The 24,609-nt window shown below is 38.2% G+C and overlaps 1 protein-coding gene across 1 annotated transcript in view; it reads right to left on the bottom strand.

Moving 5' to 3' along the window:
- Positions 1–24,609, bottom strand: part of LOC122558916 (uncharacterized) — a 98,913-nt gene that overhangs the window by 50,404 nt on the left and 23,900 nt on the right. Inside the window, exons 4-16 of the mRNA XM_087999957.1 lie at positions 22,967–23,076; positions 22,767–22,817; positions 22,193–22,315; positions 20,471–20,601; positions 16,345–16,439; positions 15,993–16,047; positions 15,095–15,241; positions 13,175–13,480; positions 10,036–10,222; positions 6,943–7,231; positions 6,018–6,094; positions 4,267–4,609; positions 1,915–2,126 (exon numbers count right to left, since the gene is read on the bottom strand). Coding sequence (XP_087856083.1) covers positions 1,915–2,126; positions 4,267–4,609; positions 6,018–6,094; positions 6,943–7,231; positions 10,036–10,222; positions 13,175–13,480; positions 15,095–15,241; positions 15,993–16,047; positions 16,345–16,439; positions 20,471–20,601; positions 22,193–22,315; positions 22,767–22,817; positions 22,967–23,076 — 2,126 coding nt within the window. The remainder of the gene's footprint in view (positions 1–1,914; positions 2,127–4,266; positions 4,610–6,017; positions 6,095–6,942; positions 7,232–10,035; positions 10,223–13,174; positions 13,481–15,094; positions 15,242–15,992; positions 16,048–16,344; positions 16,440–20,470; positions 20,602–22,192; positions 22,316–22,766; positions 22,818–22,966; positions 23,077–24,609) is intronic.

Raw genomic sequence — 24,609 nt, 5'->3', positions numbered from 1 at the left:
GCAAATGCACTTGTGGTAATTTCCAAAATTCGCTGGACTCTGGCAGTTCCAGCAGATTTACATCACATTTGCCATTTTCCACTGTTTAAAAATGGAGGGAGACAAAAAATGGGAAATTATAGACCAGTTAGCTTAGCTTTTGTAGTGGGGAAAATGCTTGAATCTTTTATTAAAGGAAGAAATAGCAAGACATCAAGATTGAAATTGTCCCATTGGGCAGATGCAGCATGTGTTTATGAAGGGCAGGTAAAGCTTAACTAATCTACTGGAATTCTACGATGGCATTATGAGCACAATGGACAACAGCAATCCAGTAGATGTGGTGTATATAGATTTCCAAAAGGCATTTGACAAGTTGCTGCACAAAAGACTGCTGCATAAAACAAAGATGCACGGCATTAGGGGCAATGTATTATTATAGGGAGAGTTTTGGTTAACTAATAGAAAGCAAAGAGTGGGAATAAATGAGTGTTTTTCTAGTTGGCAATCAGTGACTAGTGATATTCCTCAGGGAACAGTTTTGGGACCACAGTCATTCATAATTTACACAAAAGATTTGGAATTGGGGGACCCCGTATAATGTGGCAAAATTTGCAGATGATACTAAGATGAATGGTAGAGCAAAGTGTGCACAGGACTGTGAAACTTTGCAAAGGGACATAGATAATTTGAGTGAGTGAGCAAAGGTCTGGCAGATGGAATAAATGTCAAGTCATCCATTTTGGTAGGAATAACAGTAAAAAGGACTATTATTTGAATGGTAAATGAATTTCAGCATGCTGCTGTTCAAGGGGATTTGGGTGCCCTTGTGCATGAATCATGTTGGTCTGCAGGTACAACAGGTAATTAAGAAGGCAACTAGAATTTTGCCTTCACTGCTAAAGAGATGGAGTTTAAAAGCAGGGAGGTTATGCATCTGTACAGAGTGCTGGTGAGGCCACACTTGGAGTATTGCGTGCAGTTTTGGTCTCCTTACTTGAGAAAGGATGTACTGGCACTAGAGAGGGTGTAGAGGAGGTTCACTAGGTTGATTCCAGAGTTGATGGGGTTGGCTTATGAGGAGAGAGTGAGTAGACTGGGGTTATATTCATTGGAATTAGAAGAATGAGAGGGGACCTTACAGAAAAATATAAAAATATGAAGGGAATAGATAAGATAGAAGGAGAGAGGACGTTTCCACTGGTGGTTGAAACCAAGACAAAAGGGCGTAGCCTCAAAATTAGGGGGAGCAGGTTTCAGACCAAATTGAGAAGGAACTTTTTCACCCAGAGGGTTGTAAATTTATGGAATGATATCACAGTGAAGTAGTTGAGACTTCCTCATTGAATATTTTTAAAACTAAGATAGATAAAGTTTTGAAGAGTAAAGGAATATGGTGAGAGGGCAGCGAAATGGAGCTGAGGCCATACAAAGATTAGCCATGATCTTATTTAACAGCAGAGCAGGCTTGAAGGGCCAGATGGCTTACTCCTGCTCTTATTTCTTATGTTCTTTCTTAGGTTATATTCTTATGTTAATTCTTCAGGTCAACTTGTTATTCGTCAATACAGATATAATTGTCAAATGAAATTACATGCTCAAAGGGTCACCTTCCATGTGGTCAATGTGGAATGAGCATTTCTTAATTTTGTTCCTCCCACAAATTTAGGGCAGTAAAGGCTAATGGCAATATTCTTACTGTAATTTGAGAGAAATAAGTTCAAAAGAGGAACAGAATCATATATCACTCTTATCCCTGTGACAGAATGGCAAATTACATGATAAGCTTATTTCTTGATAATGAGGCATTCATCAGAAAAATAGAACAGATACAGGCATTCAATGTTCGAGATACTGAGGTCTTCCAAATCTTCTTTTTCATATTTCAATAATATATAATTGTCAAAAAGTGTACCCTTTTTCTTTGCACAATACCTAGTTGGTTTGCTAATAATGTTGTCCTGGATGGAATCCAGCTTCAAATCTTCATGTTCTTCCTGACCGTCACACTCAGATGGCATTCCTGATTGCTGCAATTTGTTAGAATCCTGACAGCCTCTTTGCGACATCTCAGAATCTAAAGCCATAATACTTCGTGTCTCTATTTCCATAGAATTAGTGGCTGCCTCCAGAGACTGCACTTTTGACTAAAAGCCAAAGTACAAAACAGTTTTAAAGTTAGACAAATATCCAAGTTTGGTACCATAACCAAACAGGTTAATAAGAAAGTTATACTATCTATCTACATTGTCTAAAACAGAGATTTAAGAGTAACTGAAGATACAGTACTGAAATATTTGTTTTTTTTTTAATTTAATATTCCATTTTGACGTTTCAACACCAAATACAGTGTAAGTATTTGGTCTAAGCTGCCAATAACTTAGCTATTGATTTCGTAAGTGTCTACTTTTATTGTTGAAACTTTATTGCTGGAACAGCACAGCAGGTCAGGCAGCATCCAGGGAACAGGAGATTCGACGTTTCGGGCACAGGCCCTTCTTCAGGAATGAGCAGAGAGTGTTCAGCAGGAGAAGATAAAAGGTAGGGAGGAGGGACTTGGAGGAGGGGCGTTGGAAATGTGATAGGTGGAAAGAGGTCAAGGTGAGGGTGATAGGTCGGAGTAGGATGGAGGCGGAGAGGTCAAGAAGAAGACTGCAGGTCAGGAAGGTGGTGCCGGGCTGGAGGGATTCGGCTGAGACAAGGTGGGGGGAGGGGGGATGAAGAAACTGGTGAAGTCCAAGTTCATCCCCTGCGGTTGGAGGGTTCCCAGTCGGAAGATAAGACGCTCCTCCTCCGACCGTCGCGTTGTTGTGGTTTGGCGGTGGATGAGTCCAATGACCTGCATATCCTCGGTGGAGTGGGAGGGGGAATTGAAATGCTGTGCTACAGGGTGGTTGGGTTGGTTCGTCCGGGTGGCCCAGAGGTGCTCTCTGAATCGCTCCGCAAGTAGGCGGCCTGTCTCCCCAATATAGAGGAGGCCACACCGGCTGCAGCGGATGCAGTAGATGATGTGGGTGGAGGTGCAGGTGAATCTGTGGCGGATATGGAAGTTTCCTTTGGGGCCTTGGAGAGAAGTGAGGGGGGAGGTGTGGGCGCAAGTGTTGCACCTCCTGCGGTTGCAAGGGAAGGTGCCGGGAGTGGAGGTTGGGTCGGTGGGGGGTGTGGATCTGACAAGGGAGTCGCGGAGGGAGTGGTCTCTACGGAAAGCTGATAGGGGAGAGGAGGGAAATATATCCTTGGTGCTGGGGTCTGTTTGGAGGTGGCGGAAGTGACGGCGGATGATGCGCTGTACATGGAGATTGGTGAGGTGGTAGGTGAGGACCAGTGGGGTTCTGTCCTGGTGGCGGTTGGAGGGGCGGGGCTCAAGGGCGGAGGAGCGGGAAGTGGAGGAGATGCGGTGGAGGGCACCGTCGACCACGTCGGGGGGGAAATTGCGGTCCTTGAAGACAGAGGCTTTTATTGTGGAAGTACACTAATTCAATTTACCTGCAAAGGATTATTCTGTACACCAAGTGTACCACACAGCAGAAAAATGTATGAGTCCACCTAACAGAGAGGTTAGTATTGAAATGTAACTGGGCATTTATAAGACTCTTTAAATAATTATGTTAATGCTCGACTTTCACATTTGAAGGGACTAGAATATAGGAGGCAGAGATGAAGCCTACATTGAGAGATACCGGCACTTAATCCAAACATGCAGGGTACATCTCCAACCAAGGGCATGTGACCTCAAAAGATTTTGAGCAAAAGGAGCAGGTAAGGGCATCTCATCTGAACGAGAATGAGGCAAAATATGAAGTGTGTCACAGGCAAGTAGTTAGTACTGAATATCTGCTATAATGCAGTTAAAGTTACAAAAAATAAATTGGATATTAATAGAGTGAATACAGAAGTAAAATCGTCATGCACAAAAGAAAAACTTGTAAAGGTTGTGAAAACTTCAGTAAGCACAGACTGGCTTACAAAACATACAGATGAATGGAACATAAAATTTATTGTGCTGCAGTGTACTTTGATAAAAAAAGAAAACGAGGGTATAAAGTGAATGGAAAAACACTGAAGTGTATGGCAGACGATCACTTAATGAAAGTCTGAGCAGTAGATAGAGCCACAAAAGCACAAAAGGAGAATGTTAAATTTGGAGAAATAATAGGTAGACCATACTGAAGATTGCTGCATTCAATTCCAGGTATCATTGTAAAAATAATATTAAAAGCAAAGAGTACAAATTATAGATTCATCAAAATGATATCAGAAATGAAAGACACTAGCTTTCAGGTATACCTGAGATACTGGGACTATTGATTCACTGGCTCCTGATGAAACCTGCACAGCATCCTGCTGTACCTGCTTGTTATTGGTTATTAAAGTATCCACAGTTTGTACGTCTGAAGCAAAATAAGGATCAGATCCAGTCCTCTCAATGACTTCACAAACTTCAGTAACAGGGATATTTGGACTGAAATCTAGATCCTCTTCGGTTGTAATAACTTTGTCTTGTTCTGAAGCAATCTTTTTTTCATCAATTAACACAACTGCTTTTCCCAAGTTTGGCTTAGGCTTCTGGAATCGTCTCCTTACTGCAGAGTTTGGTTTGGCCCTTGATTCCTCTTGTTTCTCCATAGGCCTGAAACAGCAAAAAAAAATCAAAATCTGGCATCTTTAAACCAAAGTATTTATTTAACCTACCCAGTCTTGGAGACTGTACACTACAGACCAGACTTTAGAACGCACTATAACAGCAAGTAAGATCACCCTTAAATCTGACAAATAACTCACGAAAATTCAAATTAATCAACAAAACGGTTGCTGCTACCTTGACAGCTATCGAGGGTAAAAAGAAGCTTCATATTTTAATACAGCTTAGCTATTTGTCACATTGAACTTTTCTAGCTCCTTGGAAGAGCTATCTAATTAGTCCTACACCCATGCTTTTTCCCTATAACCACAATAACATTTTTAATTTATTATGTATCCTTTTGAAAGTAATTTTCTGCTTCCAGTATCCTTCCAGGTCATTACTTATGTATTTTTTCTGTCTTTTTCTACCTTAAATCTGTCCTCCGTTGACTGACTCTTTTAAAAACAAATTCTACTAATTTACTTGATCAAAACCCTTCATGATTTTAAATGCCCCTCTGAAGCTGGAACTATAAATATAACAGCAAGCAAATACACATGACAAACAGGAAGCTGATCGAAGAATACAAGCCCCTTTGGCATATGCAGTGAAGCATCGGTATAGTAATTTCACAATTAATGAACAAGCATCTGTAAGTAATCCATCCCAGTTGTAACTAACTTTATTCACATCACCTGTGCTTATTATTTTTCTGATTACATATTCTTTTTCTCAAATTACATATCTGTAGTCTACAATTAATTTAGCAACAGAAATCCATCATTCACAGGTTTTAAGCCTCATTAGCCACAAGTGGCCCTCCAGAAATGTGATACCCATTATCATGATCACCCATGCAGAAATTAATTCGTTGGTTACAAATCAACATTAACTGCTTATTACATCTGTCTGATTTCTGTTTCATTGCGTCAAATATGAGACAACTCTGACAGTAAACTCTTAGTTCAAAAAGAAAGAAGGAAAAATCCTATAGTTATGTGAAAATGAAAACCTTGCTCCCAAAAATCAAAAGCTAGCTCTTGATAAAATTAAGCTGGGCAGCTTTCATTCTCAATGAAAAGTTAACTTCCTCCACAAATCTTGGTTCTTCACAAAGAAGTCTTTTAAAAAAACCTTCTTGGTAGTTATCAAGTCTTGCAATTGTTTGTTTTTATATTTCTTACTCATAAGAGCCAGGAATAGTACAACAATTGGCATAACAGTATTTTAAGAGTGCAGAGATTGAAAAACTAGGAGGTGTCAACAGTCACTCTCAAATTTACTTAACAATTGGTCACATAACAATACTGAAAGCAACCTGAGAGCCGATTAACTGTCTGTCTGTCCAGTGAATGGTTGAATAGTGCACTTTGCTGATAAAAACCAAAAGGTACAAGAAAATGTAATTTATTACCATGATTCAGTGTCAGAACCTTGTGCTTTACTTTCCAATATTTTCTTGGTTTTATCAGCTGTGACACTGTTGATTTCCTATAAAAAATAAAACCAGTTCAAAATTACACCAAATATGGCAAAAGCACTGCCAATTAGAAAAAAAATCATAATTTTGCTGATGAGAAAATAAACCAATACAAGTTCACAAACCCTTTCCTGATGTCAAAATCATTGCCTAAATTTGGTCATTCCTGCAGCTCTCTCTTTTGGCAACACTTCCAGATGATTATTTATGTTGTTATTTTAAATGTCGTTTAGGGATCATATACAAAACAAATTTAATCTTTATCCATTTCAATGGTTGCTTTCAGAAATATCAATATACAATAAACTCCCTGTTATTGGGCACAAACGGGAAATGGAGATGCTGGGTCACATGAATGCACTGGTTTTGGCCAGGACCACTCAAATACCATAAATGAGGTTTGATTGGAAGGAGAGAGAAGCAACCAAATAATCAGTTGCCAGAACAAGGAAACCTACTCCCGTTGATTGCTAGGTGCATGACAATTCTGGATAACATGGCCCTAATAGCACCAGTAAAACTCGTCATCACAGTACTCCTTTCCCTTGTTCTGAGAGTACCTTAATTTTACCAAGTAGAATTGAAATTATATGCTGCTGCAAGCAGTTTGAATGGGAATTGAAACTGTAAAACCAGATCAGCAATGGCGGGGAGATTCCTTAGCATTACTGTACTAATTAGGTGCAAATCATAATCTCCACTGTTTTTTCCAAGATTGCTGGGAAACATTTTACAATGCAGACAATTACCATTTTGAAAATAAGATTCTGAACCAACAAAAGATGACAGTTAATGCAAAGTGCCTGTTATTTGTAGGTTTTGCCGTACACTAAAATGACAGCACACATTATACATATACCTTTTCTGATGCTTCATTATTCATGATCTCAGGGGGATCACAATTGGGAGCATCCTCATGCTGTACAGATGATTCTTGCACTTCTTCACTCTTGCCTTCCTTGTTGTCACCATCACTAAATCTAATAGCTTGTGAGGCAGTTTTATCGTCATCTTTTCCTCCTACTCTTTTTGTTCTGTTTGCTTTTAAGTTGGGTTTAAGTTTTTGAACACGAACATATTGAGATTTCTTAGAAGTTTTTGTTGTAACTGGTGGAGTTGTTTTTGATGGTGCTTCACTTTCATGATCACTGAAATAAACATTTAGGCAATAGAACAATTTCAAAAATAAATTCAAATGCATTCTACATTTCAAGGTTAACAACACACCACCATTTTAAAATGTTGTCACGATATGCAGTTATCACTGGTCAGGAATGCATTTATTATCCCTTCCTAGTTTCCCTGGAGAAGATGGTAGTAAGCTGCTAATTGAACTGCTGCAGTCATGGTCTTTTTAAGGTACAGAAACGGTAAGTTTGAAAGGTTCTATCAAAATGAGTTGTTGGAGTGTATCTTGTAAACATTGCAACCTGTTGCCACTGTGTGCTGATGATGAAGGGAATAAATGTTGGAGGACTAGATGGGATGCCAACAAAGTGAACTGCATATCTTGAATCGTATTAAGAGTCTTAAACTTTGGAGCTAAACCCATGCAGGGAAGTGGTGAGTATTCCATCACACTCATGATTGTGACTTCTAAACGGTGGACAGACTTTGAGAAGGCAGGTGGTGAGTTACTTGTTACAGAATGCCCAGCCTCTGATCTGCTCTTGTAGCAACAGTAATTACAAGGCTAGTTCATCTAAGTTTCTGTTCAATGGTAACCTCAAGGATAAAGGAAGTTGGGGAGTTTAGCAATGGCAATGCTATTCAAGTCATGGGGCAATGGTTGGATTGTCTCTTATTGGAGATGGTCAATCCTGGCATTTCAATGATTTTAATATTATACACGTCTCTCATCAACTCAAGCCTGCATAATGTCCTGGTCCTGCTGCATTTGGAATTGGACTGCTTCAGTATTTGAGGAATTACGAATGGTGCTAAACATTGTGTAATCAATCATCAGCAAATATTCCCATTTTTGACCTTATGATGGAAGGAAGGGCATATGATTTGGCAGCTGAAGATGGTTGGGCATAGGGCATTACCCTGAGGAACTCAAAACTGAACCCATGCAGGGAAGTGGAGAGTTTTCAATTACACTCATGAAAATAAAGTTTGAAATAATCTAGATGATTAAACCTCAACCAGAGAAGAGCACATTTTATCAGACCATTATGATCTGCTATAGTACCCAAATTCTTGAAACAAAATTAATGGACAAACCCTGCTGAACAATTATGCTATTCAAAGGTATCACCATTTCATCAGTTAGTTAATGCAACAGTCACAAGGGTATTTCCACTCATCTTCCTTAATTGCATGATATTTTTGCAACTCCTAGGAAAAAACACCTTTTTTGGAAAAGTTTTAATCCATGAATTTTTGATTAATTTTGTGCTCAGAATATATTGTTTAGATTTTGTTTTCTCTTTAACAAGAAACCTGATATTACATTTTTAGGTTTATTACATTCCATTAGTTATTCAACATAACTAAGTTTGTCGCAGAGGCATTACGATACAAGGTTAAGAACCTCCGCTTATCAAACGGTTTGTCATGGATTTTCAGTTTTATACTGAGTATTTATTGTCTTGCTTAGTTTATACTGTGCAAGGCCTTAACTTGTACTGTGCCAACAAGAAAAGAATCAAGTAACCCAGGTGGATCCTAACCAGATTATTGTTCAGCTCCTGCTAATTTGAATTCAAATGATTTAACAATATAATTGTCTGATGTACTTACCATCTCACATTGTTTGGCAAACACCGTTGGAAGTCTGCATGGGAAATTCTACGACATGGTGGCATAATGGTATTGTGACTGGACTAGCAATCCAAAGCTCCACGCTAAGGTTCGGAAGACATTGGTTTAAATTTCACCATGCCATTCTGGTGAAGAGTCACCGGGCTTGAAAGTTCAACTCTGCTTTCTACCCTCAGACCCTGCTGAATTTTGCCCACAATTTCTGTTTTTGTTTCTGATCTCCATCATCTGCAATTCCTTGTTTTGTTTTAGCATAAATGATTCTTTAGCCAATTGACAGTGGTTAAGGTCTTTCCCATCCTCTCCTGATCTGGCCTACATGTGACTCCAGATCCACAGCTACACACGGTTTACACTTAACTGTTCCGGGATGGGCAATAAATGCTTGTCAATCTTTTGCTACTTTTTAACCTTCATTTCATAAAAGTCCTGCATTTCTCTACTTTTACATTCTTCCCAGCATAAAACTCAGCCAAGTCAAAAGTTGAGTTTAATAGCTTGCATATGAGCCCAAGTACTTCAGTCGGTAACACATCAGGCTTTTAATCTGAGGGGCCCGGGTTCAAGTCTCTGGGCGATATTTTTAGGGTTGCACGGTGGCACAATGGTCAGCACTGTTGCCTACAGCACTAGGGATACAGGTTTGATTCCATTCTCAGGCAACTGTCTGTGTGGAGTTGGCACAATCTCCCCGTGTCTGCGTGGGTTTCCTCCAGGTGCTCCACTTTTCTCCAACAGTCCAAAGATATGCAGGTTAGGTGGATTGGTTATGCTAAATTGCCCATAGTGTCCAGGGATATACAGGCTAGCTTTGCTAGCCATGGGTAATGCAGGATGGGAGGCCATCCTGCATTGGACTGGAGCTAGGAGACTCCAGCTCTGTAGTCATAGAATCATAGGGTCATCCAGCACGGAAATAGATCCTTCGGTCAAACCAGTCATGGCCGAACATAATCCCAAACTAAACTAGTCTCACCTGCCATCACTTGGCCCATATCCCGCCAAACATTTCTTATTCACATACTCATCCACATGTCTTTTAAACGCTGTAACTGTACCCACACTCACAACATCTTCTGGAAGTTCATTCCACTCATGAATGGCTCTCTGTGCAAGAAATTTGCCCCTCATGTGTTTTTAAGATTTTTCTCCATTACATTAAAATCATTATATAAACATAGGTTACCTCACAGAATGACTTTCAACATTGTGATTCACTTTTTTCTTTGTTTCGGAAGGCTGTTTATTTTCAGCGATCCCTTGCTCAAGCGATATTTCACCATTCACTATGTGGCATTCATCTTCACCTTCTGCAATCTGGTCTCCAACATTGTCTTCTTCAGCAGAAAGCAAATCTGAAGATTTTTGAGTTCCTATTCAAATTGTTTACCAAAAATATGTTTGCAGCTGTGGCATTTGGAGCCAGATGAAAAATAATATAATGCTTATAAAATCTGTATGTCAAATTCACATGCGTAGTTTTCCTTTCAACCAATAAGTACAGCTCTAAAAACCTGTTTGTTGCAGTGGGTTGAGTTCAAACATTTACTGCTTTATTGGGGACAACATGTTTTTATTACGTTACTTATTATTATAGAAATGTTGCTTCCTTAATGACTTAGAATCTCTCAGGAAGTAGATAGCCTCCAATACTTGGCTCTGTTCTAAAGACGCTTTATATTTAATGTTACTTGGATGACTTGAATTTTGAGGAGTTATGCAGAAACAAGTTTCTTTAAAACCACCTTTGCAATCACTGGCAAACATCCATGCTTCTGATCTTATGACAGAGGGATGGTCATTAAAGAAGCAGCTGAAAGTGGCAGGGTGTAGGACATTATCCTGAGGAACTCCTGCAGATGTGCAGCAGCTAAGATGCATGACCTTCAACAACCACAACCATCATTATTTTGTGCCAGATATAACTTCTACTAGTAGATTTCTCACTCATTTCGCACTGATTCCAGTCTTACTCAGACTGAGTAACCAACACTTTATCATTTTGCATTCAAGAATAATCCATTGGCCAAAGTCTTAGTTTTCTCTGTAAAGCCAAGTTCTGAAGAGAAATCTATCCTTCTCTTTTCCTCAAAGTGAAAAAGTGTGCACGCTTTTGTTTGCACATGTTTTGGGAAACTGAGAGAGATAAGCATTTATTCTTCTATCTTTCTGACTGTATAAGCTAACCAATTATCGTTCCTTTACTGAACAACTTTTGTTTTGATAATAAACCTTAGTAATTGTGTTTACTAAGAAACCTAGATAATAGATCTTTTTGTTTAAAATCTAATATAGGGAAGGCACTTATTTGGTCATCTCAGTAAATGGATAAAGTATTTTCATTTTTATGATGCAACCCATGGAGTAGCAGGACTAGAAACAGTGGGCATCTCCAGCCTTGGCTATAACAATTCAAAAATAATCTGTTTTGCCAAAATGACTTGAATGTATTTGCAAGCTCATTGTTTGCAGGTACAACTATAGATCATAATCCTGTCCTAAACTTGTATTTTTACAGACACACTTTGAGAAAATAAAACCTGTTAGCAAACAGTAGCAGGGACTTTTAACAATTTTTACACTCCTAATCCAGAAAAATGATAATCAAATGCAGAATGTCAACAATTAGTCATAGAATCATAGAGATGTACAGCACGGAAACAGACCCTTCGGTCCAACCCGAATTGTCGACTAGACATCCCAAACTAATCTACTCCCACCTGCTAGCACCCAGCCCATATCCCTCCAAACCCTTCCTATTCATATACCATCCGAATGCCTTTTGGATGTTGCAATTGAACCAGCCTCCACCACTTGCTCTGGCAGGTCATTCCATACGCATACCACCCTCTGCGTGAAAAGGTTGCCGCTTAGGTCTCTTCTATATCTTTCCCCTCTCACCCTAAACCTGTGCCCTCTAGTTCTGGACTCCCCGACCCCAGGGAAAAGATTTTGTCTATTTATCCTATCCATGCCCCTCATAATTTTGTTAACCTCTGTAAAGTCACCCCTCAGCCTCCGACGCTCCAGGGAAAACAGCCCCAGCCTGTTCAGCCTCTCCCTGTAGCTCAGATCCTCTAACCCTTGCAAATATTTTCTAAACCCTTTCAACTTTCACAACGTCTTTCGGATAGGAAGGAGACCAGAACTGCATGCAATATTCCAACAGTGGTCTAACCAATGTCCTGTACAGCCGCAACATGACCTCCCAACTCCTGTACTCAATACTCTGACCAATAAAGGAAAGCACACCAAACGCCTTCTTCACTATTCTACCTACCTGCAATTCCACTTTCAAGGAGCTATGAACCTGCACTCCAAGGTCTCTTTGTTCAGCAACACTCCCTAGGACCTTACCATTGTTCAAATCCAATCAACTAATTTGACACAGACTTGGAACTTGTGGACTTCCAATATTTGAGCTACAAACCTAATAGTTACTCCAGATATTTTGCTTGTTTCAATACCACAGCAATATCTTGGATGGTTGCAGTTGTTGAAGGTCAGACATCTCAGCTCCAGCATAAGTCTGCAACAATTCCTCAGGATAGTGACCTTAGTTCCTGGAGTCTACAAAAAGTCTAGCACACTGCAATAATGCCAGAGTCTAACAGAAATCCAGGACGTAATTCAAATTCACTGATTAATTGGTCATTGGTCACTAACTGCACCTCAGACACAGTTACCAAAGCAAGCAGGCAAACAGTTTCAATCGAGTGCAATTACACATTCATGTCTCCCCGATTACTTTAAATTTGAAGTAATCATCTGCTCTCTAGGCTATATTTTACTTCAGCATCTTGAGTTGTTTTCTGTAAATTAATTTGGCATTTTAAGTCAATTATTACCAAATGAATAACAAAACCAAGGCAGAACAGACAGAAATGCTCCAACCTTATCAGAATGAGGTCAAGCTTACAATTCTCAAGGCATGTGTTGGACTAGGGTGTACAAAATTAAAAATCACACAAAACCAGGTTATAGTCCAACAGGTTTAATTGAAAGCACTAGCTTTCGGAGAGCTGCTCCTTCATCAGGTGGTTCTCAAGACAGTGAGTCTTTATTTCCAGTTGCAGCATTTTTGAAAACAACTACTAACCAGGCACTTGCCCATGTAAAGGGAATAAGAAACAAGGGAACTCTCATACTTCCCAGCAACTGGACAAGAATACCTATAGCAGAGGACTGGTGACATCTTAGGTTTTCTTTAAAACTACACATAATTAGCTTAAATGAATGGCTGGATGAAGAGATGAATGATAAAACTCAACAAAACAATCCACAGTCGCAAATACTATATGAGAGAGAGCTACAACAATTCTTACCGATCTTGCACTCCTGCACTTCCTGCTTTGATTCCTGAGAACTACTTCCTTCATGAGGTGGCTCTTTAGTCGTTTCTTGCTCTGCTGGCTCTGCAGTAAGTTTTTTTTTCCGTTTTCGTTTGCGTTTAGTTGGATGGGGCTTTGACGTACTTTCTTTTTTCTGTGCATCTTCCTGACCTTCTACACTGCAAGATGCTTCAGTTCCATCCACTACAGAATTGGAATCAACTTCAGTTAATTCAGTGTCAGCAAATTCGACTGGATCAGGGTCATCAGGATCACTTTCTGGTTCCGTCACATTTTTGCCTAAATGCACAAGGCAAGTAAGAAGACACACGATAACAAACATTTGCTGTTGTGGAATCTATCCATGTGTACAATATTTCTAAGTTTACAAGCAATTATGCAACACAGCAAATGCACACCATTAAAAGTCAATTCAAAAAGAATCATACTTCAGAAATGAATCAGGCATAATAGTCAGAGGTAGTCAAAGCTCCCACAACTGTCATGAGAATGTTCTTCTGCCCGGTTTATTTAAACCATACTTTACTGCTAAGAGTAGTGGATGTCAGAGTTAGTGCTTCACAGTAAGTGAAAAAGAATGACTCTCTAAAAAAAGCTCCAAAACTTAGCAACAGGAATATGTGTCTGTGTATTATCCTTTTCAGTGAATACAGAGATTTTTCCATTCATCATTGTCACCAAAGGTTCAGTTTAAAGATTGCATTAGTGTTATATAGATGGATATACGCCTCTCAAAAGCTAATGCAAATACCAACTCTCATATCATGTTGATGCAGAATGCAGTATTAGGTGTGGACATTACATAGTCCACAACTGTGAATAGACACCATAAACATTCTATTTAAAGATGCTTGTATGGGCTTCATCTAACACTTAACTGCGTAAGGAGCAACAGATTTGTAAATATGCCAGTTTCTAAGTTTGCATGTTGCTTTGTGCTGACCTCAAACAAGGAAACAGCTGAGATATGAGAAGTTGCCTAGAATTCATGGAGAAGTAAGGAGAAAATCGATTAGGTTACTGTTCCTAGTAACTGTTCAGCAACCCCTGCGGGTAGTGTGTACTATATGCGGTTACATCTGCTAAGAAAGTTGCAAGTTTGCTCAAATGTTCACATAGCTAAAAGCTGGCTTTCACTCACTTGGTTAGCACTATGGTCATTTAGACCAAGTACTGGATGGAAACCATACTGAAGAATGGTACCATAACCTTCAGAAGAATGGTACTAAAACCTTCAGAATGTGTAGAGGTAAGAGGGAGAAAAATGACAGAAGGAGGAAGCATGATATTCAGTAAATTTGTTCTTTAAAGTTTTCAAACTTCATGATTCATTTCACAGAGAAGTTTTCTTTAATAACATATTTCAGCTTAGTTGTAACATAAGAGCTTTTGACAGCCCTCATTTTGACAAGATTATCTGAAATGGTTAATTTTCTAAAAGCAAATGGATGCTATTCTAATATATTGTTGGAATACCACATTAATACAGTTTCACAGTGCCCATAATCCTAACTTCAAAGTACACTTTTAATTAGGTCTTTGCTGGATAATTCAGCCTTGTTTAATCATTAACAATAATCCAGATAATGCTGTTACTCAGAGAAGGAAACAAAGTCTCTATCTCACATTATATTAACAGCCCTTCTTATCTGAAACAAACAAGTAGAAAACATTTAAACTTTTGTTGTTTAGCTCTTAACTTTAAATTTTGGTTCAAGGCAAAAGGTGTCAAAAAGTTCAAAGATATACAATTATGAATGATATTTAATCATATGTTGATTTTAAAATATAGAATCCATATTACATAGCAGCGTAAAGAATTTATCATCTTTGTTAGTTCACTGCAAAACGGCCTTTGCAAAATGATAATGAAGTATTTTTAAACTATGCTACCTTTCCTGTTCCGTTTGCTCTTAGATGGCTTTCTTGGAGCTTGAGTTTTTGTTTTCTCATCCTTTTCTTTCTTTCTCTTTGACTCTGCTTCTAAAACTCGGGTTAGTAACTCTCCAAAAAAATCCAGGTCGAGAGGTTTCTTCTCCTCTATGCAAAAAAAGATTAAAAGGGACCTGAGTAAAATACCATCAATAAGAATCAGACAACTACAGGTTACAAAATAATCAGATTGAACTTCCAGTATCAAGCAAAGGAAAACCAAAGTAAAAACTGTTCATTGTAATTAAAAGAAACACTAGGCCAATAAAGTAAGTGGATCACATGGGAATCTATAGACCACACAAAGCAAACAAAATCGGAAAACCAGCCCAACAGTAAGCCTTCTCTAAAGTTAGCACGAGTGTTTACTGATCATTTTCCCAAATCCTCAATAATTAAAATATCACTATGTTTGCTTTTGAGGTAGGGTAACTATCTCGCAAACCAAGGAAGATACTCACTCATGATAAGAACCTGCGTGTGAAGTATTTTAACATCAGACGGTTGTTGTACTGTAGCTACTATACAATTCTGACCAACCAGGCAACTCCTATTTACCTTGGGCATATCAGAAGGATTTACAGATTGAAAATCAAACTACTTAGTAGCATTACAGCACATCTTCTGCACCATCAAATCCTGAGGTGGAACTTGAACCCAGAGATTCTGGCTCAAGCCTAGAGAGGTTACCACTGCCCCAGAAGATTTCTTTGCTTCTGGAACATCCTGCTGCTCTCCAGGTATGCTGTTCACATTCAAATTGTTTGCCTCATATTTACACTTTTTAATCAATGTGCAATAATATCGAAATCACCCCGAAACAAGAACCTTGAGCCGATTTAAATACTACCATACTCACTGAATGCTTTGTCAATCCTCCATGAATTCAACTTTTCTTCACGTTTAAATTTGTTCTGTGGAAAAAGAACTGTTAATAAAAAATATTTTTCACTTATGTAAAAGCGATTGTTTAAGGTTTTTTTTAATTAGTGTCTGCCATTTCTCATGTATCATGTTGATAATGATAAGTATGCTTAATCTTGTTCCAATATGCAACTGAGCAACATGGATTCATTTTTATGTACAGGTCAATACCCTGTTGCAGCTAATGGAATACCAAAAAATGCAATTACAATGGGTTGACTCATCTTTCTGAGTCTATAAACAACTAGATGAATACAGAAAATTGTTCTAAAGACAATTGAAATTACCTTTATTTCTATTCTTGTCCTGTTGGGGAATAACTGACCAATCATAGAGAAATCTGTCCCAACCATACTGATTGCTAGAAAGAACATGTCTGTTTCTGAAAAGAATTAAAATTTACTTCAAACAACAAACATAGTACAAATAAAACCAACAAATTCTTAGACAAGAAGAATTGTAAAAAATCAACAAAAAATTATGCAATACAAAACAAAACAAAGCAGGCGTACAAAACTTCGAATGAGTTACTGGCATCCTTTTATGCATACAGGCTGTGTGGGCTGCTGTGCCAAAGTCTTAAAACAATTGTGTCAGCCATTTTTCAACCTTTTATTTCCCCCTTGTTTCTCGGTTGCAGGTGTTGCAGTCAAGACCAACATTTATTGTTCATCTCGAATGATCCTCTAGGTGGTAGTGAGCTGCCTTCTTGAACTGTGATCTCACGGAGGAGTTCCACCCACAGAGCTATTATGAAGCGTATTCAAGGTTTTCGATCAGCAACATGAGAATAGGCAATATAGCTCCAAGTCAAGATATAAAGTGGCTTTTTGGAGAATTTACAGATTCCCATGTGGCTGTTCCTTGAATTTTTTTTTAAGTTGCAAAGGATTTGGAACGTTCTTTTGAGGGAAGCTTAGTGAGTTGTTGCTGTGCATCTTATAACAAAGAACTACAAGTGCTGGAAGTCAGAAACAAAAGCAAAAATTGCTGGAGACACTCAGGAAAAAGTCATATTTAAAATGGGGGGAGGGGGCCATGAGCAGATAAGTGGAGACGGAGCCCAGAGAGAGGGAAAGAGAGAGAAAGAGAAAAGGATAGAGTCAGAAAGAGGAAAATGTTAGGCAAACAAAGTAATAGTTTGAGAGAGTGTGTGTGTTTGTGCATGTGTGTGAAAGAGAGCATGAGAGTGTAAACAAGAGGGAAAGAAGGGAACAGGGGATGCATTTGCATGAGTACGTGAAGGGTTGTGAGAGAAAGACAAGTTAGAAAATTAGAAAGGACCAAGTGTTAGGAGAGAGTATCAATCCAGTATGATGCGACCAATACTGTGAACGGAATATATTGACATGCTTAGCAACTTAGAAAAACAGATCAAGAGGAAATGGATTAAACATACAAACAGAAGCAAAGTACTGCAGATGCTAAAGACATGAAATACAATAATGTTTGGAGAAACTCAGCAGACCTGGCAGCATTTGTAAAGTAAGATGCAGAGTTAATGTTTTAAGTGCAGTATTACTTTTCTTTGGAACATGAAGTTAACTCGCTGTTGCTTGCTCCACTAATGCTGCCAGATCTGCTAAGTTTCTCCACTACTTTGCTTTTATTTCACAAAGGAGGTTGGGTGGGTCTGTTAATAGATATGATTATCATAGTGTCAAATATCAAGACATAAAATCAGTGCGGGCACAGATTAAATGTAGCAAAGAAAAGAACTCATCAGTGAGAGTAATTTACAACTACCCAACACTGGAGAAACAGTGGGACTGGTAAGGAAGGCACTACAATAATAATAATGGATTAATGTAATCCTTACATAGATAAAGCAAACCAATAGCAGTTTAAAGACAGTTTCATGGAACGTATTATGACAATTTCTTAGAACAATATAGTGTGGAACCAACCTGGGAACAAGCTAATTTAGATTACCAATTAATTGTACCATTAATTACAACAGGATTAATTAATGATTCCACTATAACAAATTCCCTTGCAAAAATGATAACATGATGAATTTTACATAATGAGTGTTGCTGGAAAAGCACAACAGGTCAGGCAGCATCCGAGGAGCAGGGAAATCGACGTTTCGGGCAGCAGCCCTTCAGCAGGAAAGGGCTGACTGACCTGCTGTGCTTTTCCAGCACCACTCTAATCTTAACTCTGATCTCCAGCATCTGCAGTCTTCACCTTTGCCTAATGTGTACAAAGTACCAGTTTATCTCATCTATCAAGTTATTATTTTCCAATATGAATTCCCAAAATCACTGCCTATAGGACCAATGTTCACTTTATTAACTCCTTTCCTTTTTACAGATCTATAGAAATTTTTAATACTGTGAGAAAGGTGTATAATATTATTGCTGTTCAAGAATTTGGATTTTTAAAGTTGAGGCAGATGGGTTTTGGATTCAGGCCTGTGATTGTAACTTTTTTTTAAAAAAAGGTTAGAAAGTCATTTGGAATTGTGACCTAAATATATAGTTTCCAAGAATGAATGGGATTCAGTTAAGTGCCTCACAGAATACCTCTGGTGCGAACTAAAAAAACGTTTATTTTGCTGTGTTTACGAAAGTCACAACCAACAACTCGGGGCCATAAGTTTAGTTTGACTTTATTTCAGAAGAACAGCTTTTCATCCAGCAGGAGATGTAGTTTGTGAAGTCTCCTGCTGCCAGACTTTATTAGATGTTTTCAAGTTGTTAGAACTATAAAGAGGTTTAAGCCAGGAGACCAGGAAAGAAATTGCAAATCCATCTCAGTAGTCCAAAGATGAGAACTAAAAAAGAATATTGCTGAGAAAAAAGGTTGAAACTTTAATAATGTTAGATTTTTCTAAACTGTCCTACATGTATGTATGTGTATGTATATAGGAAAACGTTGTTGCTTTTCGTTGGTTTAATAAACTTGTTTCCTTGTGTTAAAGAACATGGGCAGTCTCATGCAAATATGTCTAGTGACTGGCCACCACAGTAACCATCACAAAAATTAAACTTTTGATTTATCAAGTCAGGTTTCACTTGAGAACCTGGCTTGTCCAGATGATCATCAAAATAGTACCAGAATTTATATTTCAAGTTACATTTATCTTGCAGTCTAATCTTCCCTTCTTATTAATCAATTAAATCTTTTTTTAACGTTCCATCTTATTTCATTACCTGCCACCTAAATATGCACAATTATATGTCTTTTCTTCAGATTTTCCATTATCTTTAAGCTTTTTAATTAAACACAGGTAGTGGGACTGCCCCTTACACTCCAACAAGGAAGAAAAATTGCATCCATTGTGTAATCTAAATTACCCTACCCTCTTAAGTATCTGCCGCTGCAACTCTATTGACCTACCCATCATCCAAATTTGACAATTCACTTTAGTTAGCTCAGCTTCAATGCCCTCACAATTGCTCATCTTTAAATTTAAAATATTAGCCTTGAATCCAATCCTTTCTTCCTCAATGAATGTAAAATTCAATCACTTTCTGATTGTTGCTGCCAGGGGCAGCTTCATCTAAGGTCATTAATTAATCCCAATTTATTGGACAATACCAGGTTTGTCTAGAACATGATGTTTGAAAAAACTATGCTGAACATTTCCATTAACTTCTCACCTAGGCTACTTTTGTCTATCTGATTTTTCAACTCCACATGTAGATTAAAATTCCAATTGTTATTGCCACAGCTTTCTGACAAACCTTTTTTCTTCCTTTATACTCCATCCTACCGCGTAATTGCTGTTACAAGGCCTGAACATAACTCTGGGGTTGAAAAATGTGGTGCTGGAAAAACACAGCAGGCCAGGCAGCATCCGAGGAGCAGGAGAATCGACATTTCGGGCATAAGCCCTTCTTCAGGATTGAAGAAGGGCTTATGCCCGAAACATCGATTCTCCTGCACCTCGGATGCTGCCTGGCCTGCTGTGTTTTTCCAGCACCACATTTTTCAACTCTGGTCTCCAGCATCTGCAGTCCTCACTTTCTCCTACCTGAACATAACTCTGACAAGTGACTTTGTGCCTGTATAATTTCTTGTTTTTACTCAAACTGCGTCTACATCCTGGTTTCCTAAACTTAGATCATCCCTCTGTTTTGCTACTAGTTTTAGATATGAACATTGAAATGTGCTTCAAAATGTATAAAATGCATTAAGGATGAGCAATAAATATTGGCGTAGTCAGTAACACCTATATCTCAGTGAAAGAATAAATACATTTGATTCTTGTAAAGTTCAATTAAGTTGAAATGGAGCACACTAGTAGTTATTTTTGGCAATTTTTTTTAAAAAGCAGAAAAAGTAAAACAATACAGGAGTACAAATTTGAAGCATTAATTTCAGTGGTTTTGCTTCTTACAACTTAAACATCTAAAGCAAAAAGTTTTTTTTTAAAATAAGCCATTAAACCTGTCTCATACATACCTTTATTAGACCATGGCTTTGTGTGTGTGCTCTTCCTAAAACTGGAATAAGTCGTTTGAGAACCGCGTTCAAAAATGGGATCGTTTTCTTCAACAATCGGTCCTTTCTTCCTCAAAACCTCAACCGTTAAACTATGTTTTTGTTTAAAAAACATAAGTATATGTGAATTCACCATAAAATTTTTGCAACTTAAAGTAATGCTGTGTGAACTTCCTTCATTATAAAGCACAACCTGTTTTGTTCTGCCCTGAACAAATCATTGTACATTCTCTCATATACCATAGTCCCAGCTTTAAAGATTAAATATATCAGTTAGAATCCAGAACTGAGCAAGTTATGATAGAGTACAAGCTACTGATTAAACCTTACCTGGAGTACTGCACTCAGTTTCGAGCATTAAGTCTCATGAAATATAAACTGCCCTTCGAAGATGTCTAGCAAAAATAAAGTATCAATTTGATACCAATACCATTAAAGATATGAGCAGAGTAGGCCATTTGTCACATCAAATCTGCTCTGTCATTCAATCATAGATGATTATGTTGCTCAATCCAATTCCCCTGCCTTTTCCCCATAGTCCTTGATCTGTTTATTAATCAAGAACTTATCTCTACATTAAATGCACTCAATGACCTGGCCTCCACAGCCTTTTGTCGCGATGAGTCTCACAGATTCACCACCCTCTGGCTGAAGGGTTCAAATAAAACTTACAGGCAGTATAAACTTGGTTTGTATTTCCTTGTGTTCCATTATTGAGGGGTGATCTAAATAATCACATGTTCTATAGGATAGTTACAGGTAGGTGAATTTGAACCATACGGTATAATCTTAAAATTAGACCCAAGACATTTAAGTGTGCTATCAATGAGTAGTGGAAATCTGATTCTCTCTTCGGAAACTAGCTGTCGATGTTGAGACAAGTGAAATGTTCAAGGTAAGTAGAGTTTTATGATTAGGGTAGCCAGGGATTATTGATTAACGATGGAGAAATGGAGTTGAGACATAGAGAACTCATATCAAAATGAGTGGTTGAGTAGACTGGAATGGACTGAACAGCCCATTCCTACTGCCACATTTCACTGAAACAGTAACTTCCCTTTTATGCCATAGGTTTCAATTTGCTGACAAATCTAATATAGGCTGCTTTATCATGCGCTTTTTGAAAGTCCATATACAAATCAACTACAACACACTCATCAATGTTCTCTGCAACTTACTTAAAATCAAGTTAAGTAAACATGAAAACAAAAACAAAATGTTGTGGATGTTGAAAATGTGGAATAAAAACAAGTGCTGGAAAGCAGCACACCTGGAATAAGGAAAATGAGTGAAGTGTTTTGAGCCAAATTTGATTCTTCTTCAGAAGAGATTCAACATGATTTACTTCAACAAATACGTTCTGACTTTCCCTAAATAGTCCACATTTATGTAAGTGATGGCTAATTTTTCTGCCAGATTATAGTTTCAAAGGGCCTTCCCATCACCGGGATGGTGAACCCAATTTAAAGTCCCTTAAATCTTCAGAGCTGCAGCATAAATCAAATTGTAGCTTAAAGCTGATCACTTTTGGACACAAGTATATAGCACCTAGACTAAAGTACTGAACTCCTTTGCAATAAATAAATGGTGTTCAGTAATAGTGTAAGCATCTAAATTGATTAATGATCAACTAATAAAAGGTAAAGTGCTTAAAGCAGAAATGTTTTAATATTGTGGGCACACCTTTCTTCATCAATAATAATAGAGCCATCTTCAGCCACTTTGACACGTGGACCCAAAACCGCATCATCCGATTCTTCATCTTCATCCTCATTAGCTGGTGGATTAATTGTTCCCACTTCAGGCCTATAATATAGAATAAGAAGGCACATTGTGAATTTCAGAGCCTAACCTCTTTGGTAACATAATCAAAAATGACAATGAAAAGTTTATTCAAGCTTTTTGTTAAATATCCAAAGAAATTTTCTTTTACAACAGGATTTCTTTTATCTTGAGGGGTTAGGAATCTTTAGGAATCATTTATACTATAATAAATGTGGTGATGACTGAGAAATGCCCTCATCTTCTATCCTTAAATCATAAGTAATAATATAAATATATTTATTTTTAATTTGAATCACAGATCCGACAGTAAATTAAACTTACATTATCAAAAAGTGTTTTATTATTCATTTTAAAATCCTTTGGTAAAACTTCACAAATATAAACTTTGTGAAAATCACAAATCTATCGACTAATTTCTAGAAATATTAAAGATGCAGCCTGTTTTATTGGAAATGTTTGAAAATATACTCACTCTTTGGTTAAAACTGGAAAAGATGGTCTTTTTTCTTCTTCAAATGAAGATCTGTAAAGGTTTTCAAATAATAAGAAAACATGATATTACTTCTACTGAAAAATGAATTTAATCTGAAAAGGCTAATCCCATTCTTTAAATGCATTCCATCAGGAGCATTAGACAATTAATATTACTTAGAACATCACCAGGTCACGTACAGCATTGGATTTGTATCAGGCAAGTAGTAGATAAAATCTCTCATTGTCATTTTAGTACGTTCTGGGGGATTACCAGTTTCCCAAACTGGAATTGTTTCTCTGCGAGCTTTCTGCAACAAAAGAAGAAAAGTTGTGTAAAAATGCATCACATGCAGAAAATAGTTAAAGAAACAATATCAGTGTGCAATACATCAATCAGGACGCACAGAGAAAAGAATAAACAGAACACCAAAATGTGCCCTGCTGTGATAGTACATTTAGATTAGATTAGATTGCTTAAAGTATGGAAACAGGCCCTTCGGCCCAACAAGTCCACACCGCCCCGCCGAAGCGCAACCCACCCAGACCCATTCCCCTACATTTACCCCTTACCTAACACTACGGGCAATTTAGCATGGCCAATTGACCTGACCTGCACATCTTTTAGTTATAGTGCATGGGGTCATCTAATATATGAACATTTGGATCCACCACTGTACTACATCAGCACCTCTGTGGTGTGGTGCTTCAATTACTTAATATATAAAGGCCCATATCTTGCATGGGTAGCAGTAAAGAGGCTGGCAGGCTTCAGCATTACAGCTGCATAAATCAGGCAGCAGCCTCTGAGTATTGGAATAAACGTTTAAATGGGGAAATCTAGAACTTATGCTAGAGATATTCTTCTCCTCCACAGGTTGTGCTGCAACAATAATCACAGATATCAATGCAAGGCATGACAATGCAGTATTTCTCTAACTGTTTACAACTAAAGGTATCAAAAGCATTAGGGCTAGTGCACCAATTAGCATTTTTAATGCAACAATTGCATGTCAAACAGCATAAGCAATCCCTTAACCAATCGGTCAGAACTAAACTCTCAAGTCCTGCCACATCTTGTCGTGAAAAGTGGTGGACAATGAAACAATTCACTGGAGAGGAGGCTTCACAAATATCCCAACCTTCAACAATGTAACTGCCTAATACCTAAGTGCAAAAGATAAAGCTGAAGCATTCACAACCTTCAGCCAGAGGTGTCAGTGGATAATCCATCTTGGCCTCTTCCAGAGTTTCCCAGCAAAACAGGAATGAGGCTTCAGCCAATTCAAATCACTCCACACGATATCGAGAAGTGGTTGGAAGCACTGGATACTGCAAAGGCTTTGGGCCCTGACAAAATTCCAGCAACAGTACTGAAGACTTATGCTCCAGAACATCTCATTCTCCTAGCCAAGCTCTTCCAGTAGTTACAACACTGGCATCTATCCAACAGTGTGAAATATGGCCTAGGTGTGTCCTCTACATAAAAAGCGGGACAAATCCATAGGAAGATAATTGCAGTTGTTAGCGGTCAGTCATCACAGCTCCAGGACATTGCTGCAGGAGTTCCTTAGGGTAGAGTCTGAAGTCCAACTATCTTTAGCTGTTTCATCAATGACCTTTGCTCTAATACAAGGTCAGAAATGCAGATGTTCACCGAAGAACGCACACTGTTCAGCACCATTCATGACTCCTCAGATACTTAAGTAGTCCATGTTCAAATGCAACTAGGTATGGACAATATCCATTCTTGGGCTGACAAGTAGCAAGTAACATTCATGTCACACAAATGTCAGGCTATGACCATCTCCAATAAGAGACAATTTAATCACTGCCCCTTGACA

This window comes from Chiloscyllium plagiosum, unplaced genomic scaffold, assembly GCF_037043375.1.
Source record: "Chiloscyllium plagiosum isolate Xiang-an unplaced genomic scaffold, Cpla_swu_hap1 HiC_scaffold_2, whole genome shotgun sequence".
Lineage (NCBI taxonomy): Eukaryota > Metazoa > Chordata > Chondrichthyes > Orectolobiformes > Hemiscylliidae > Chiloscyllium > Chiloscyllium plagiosum.
Note: the sequence above shows the minus strand (reverse complement) of the source record. Positions and strands in the feature narration are given on the sequence as shown.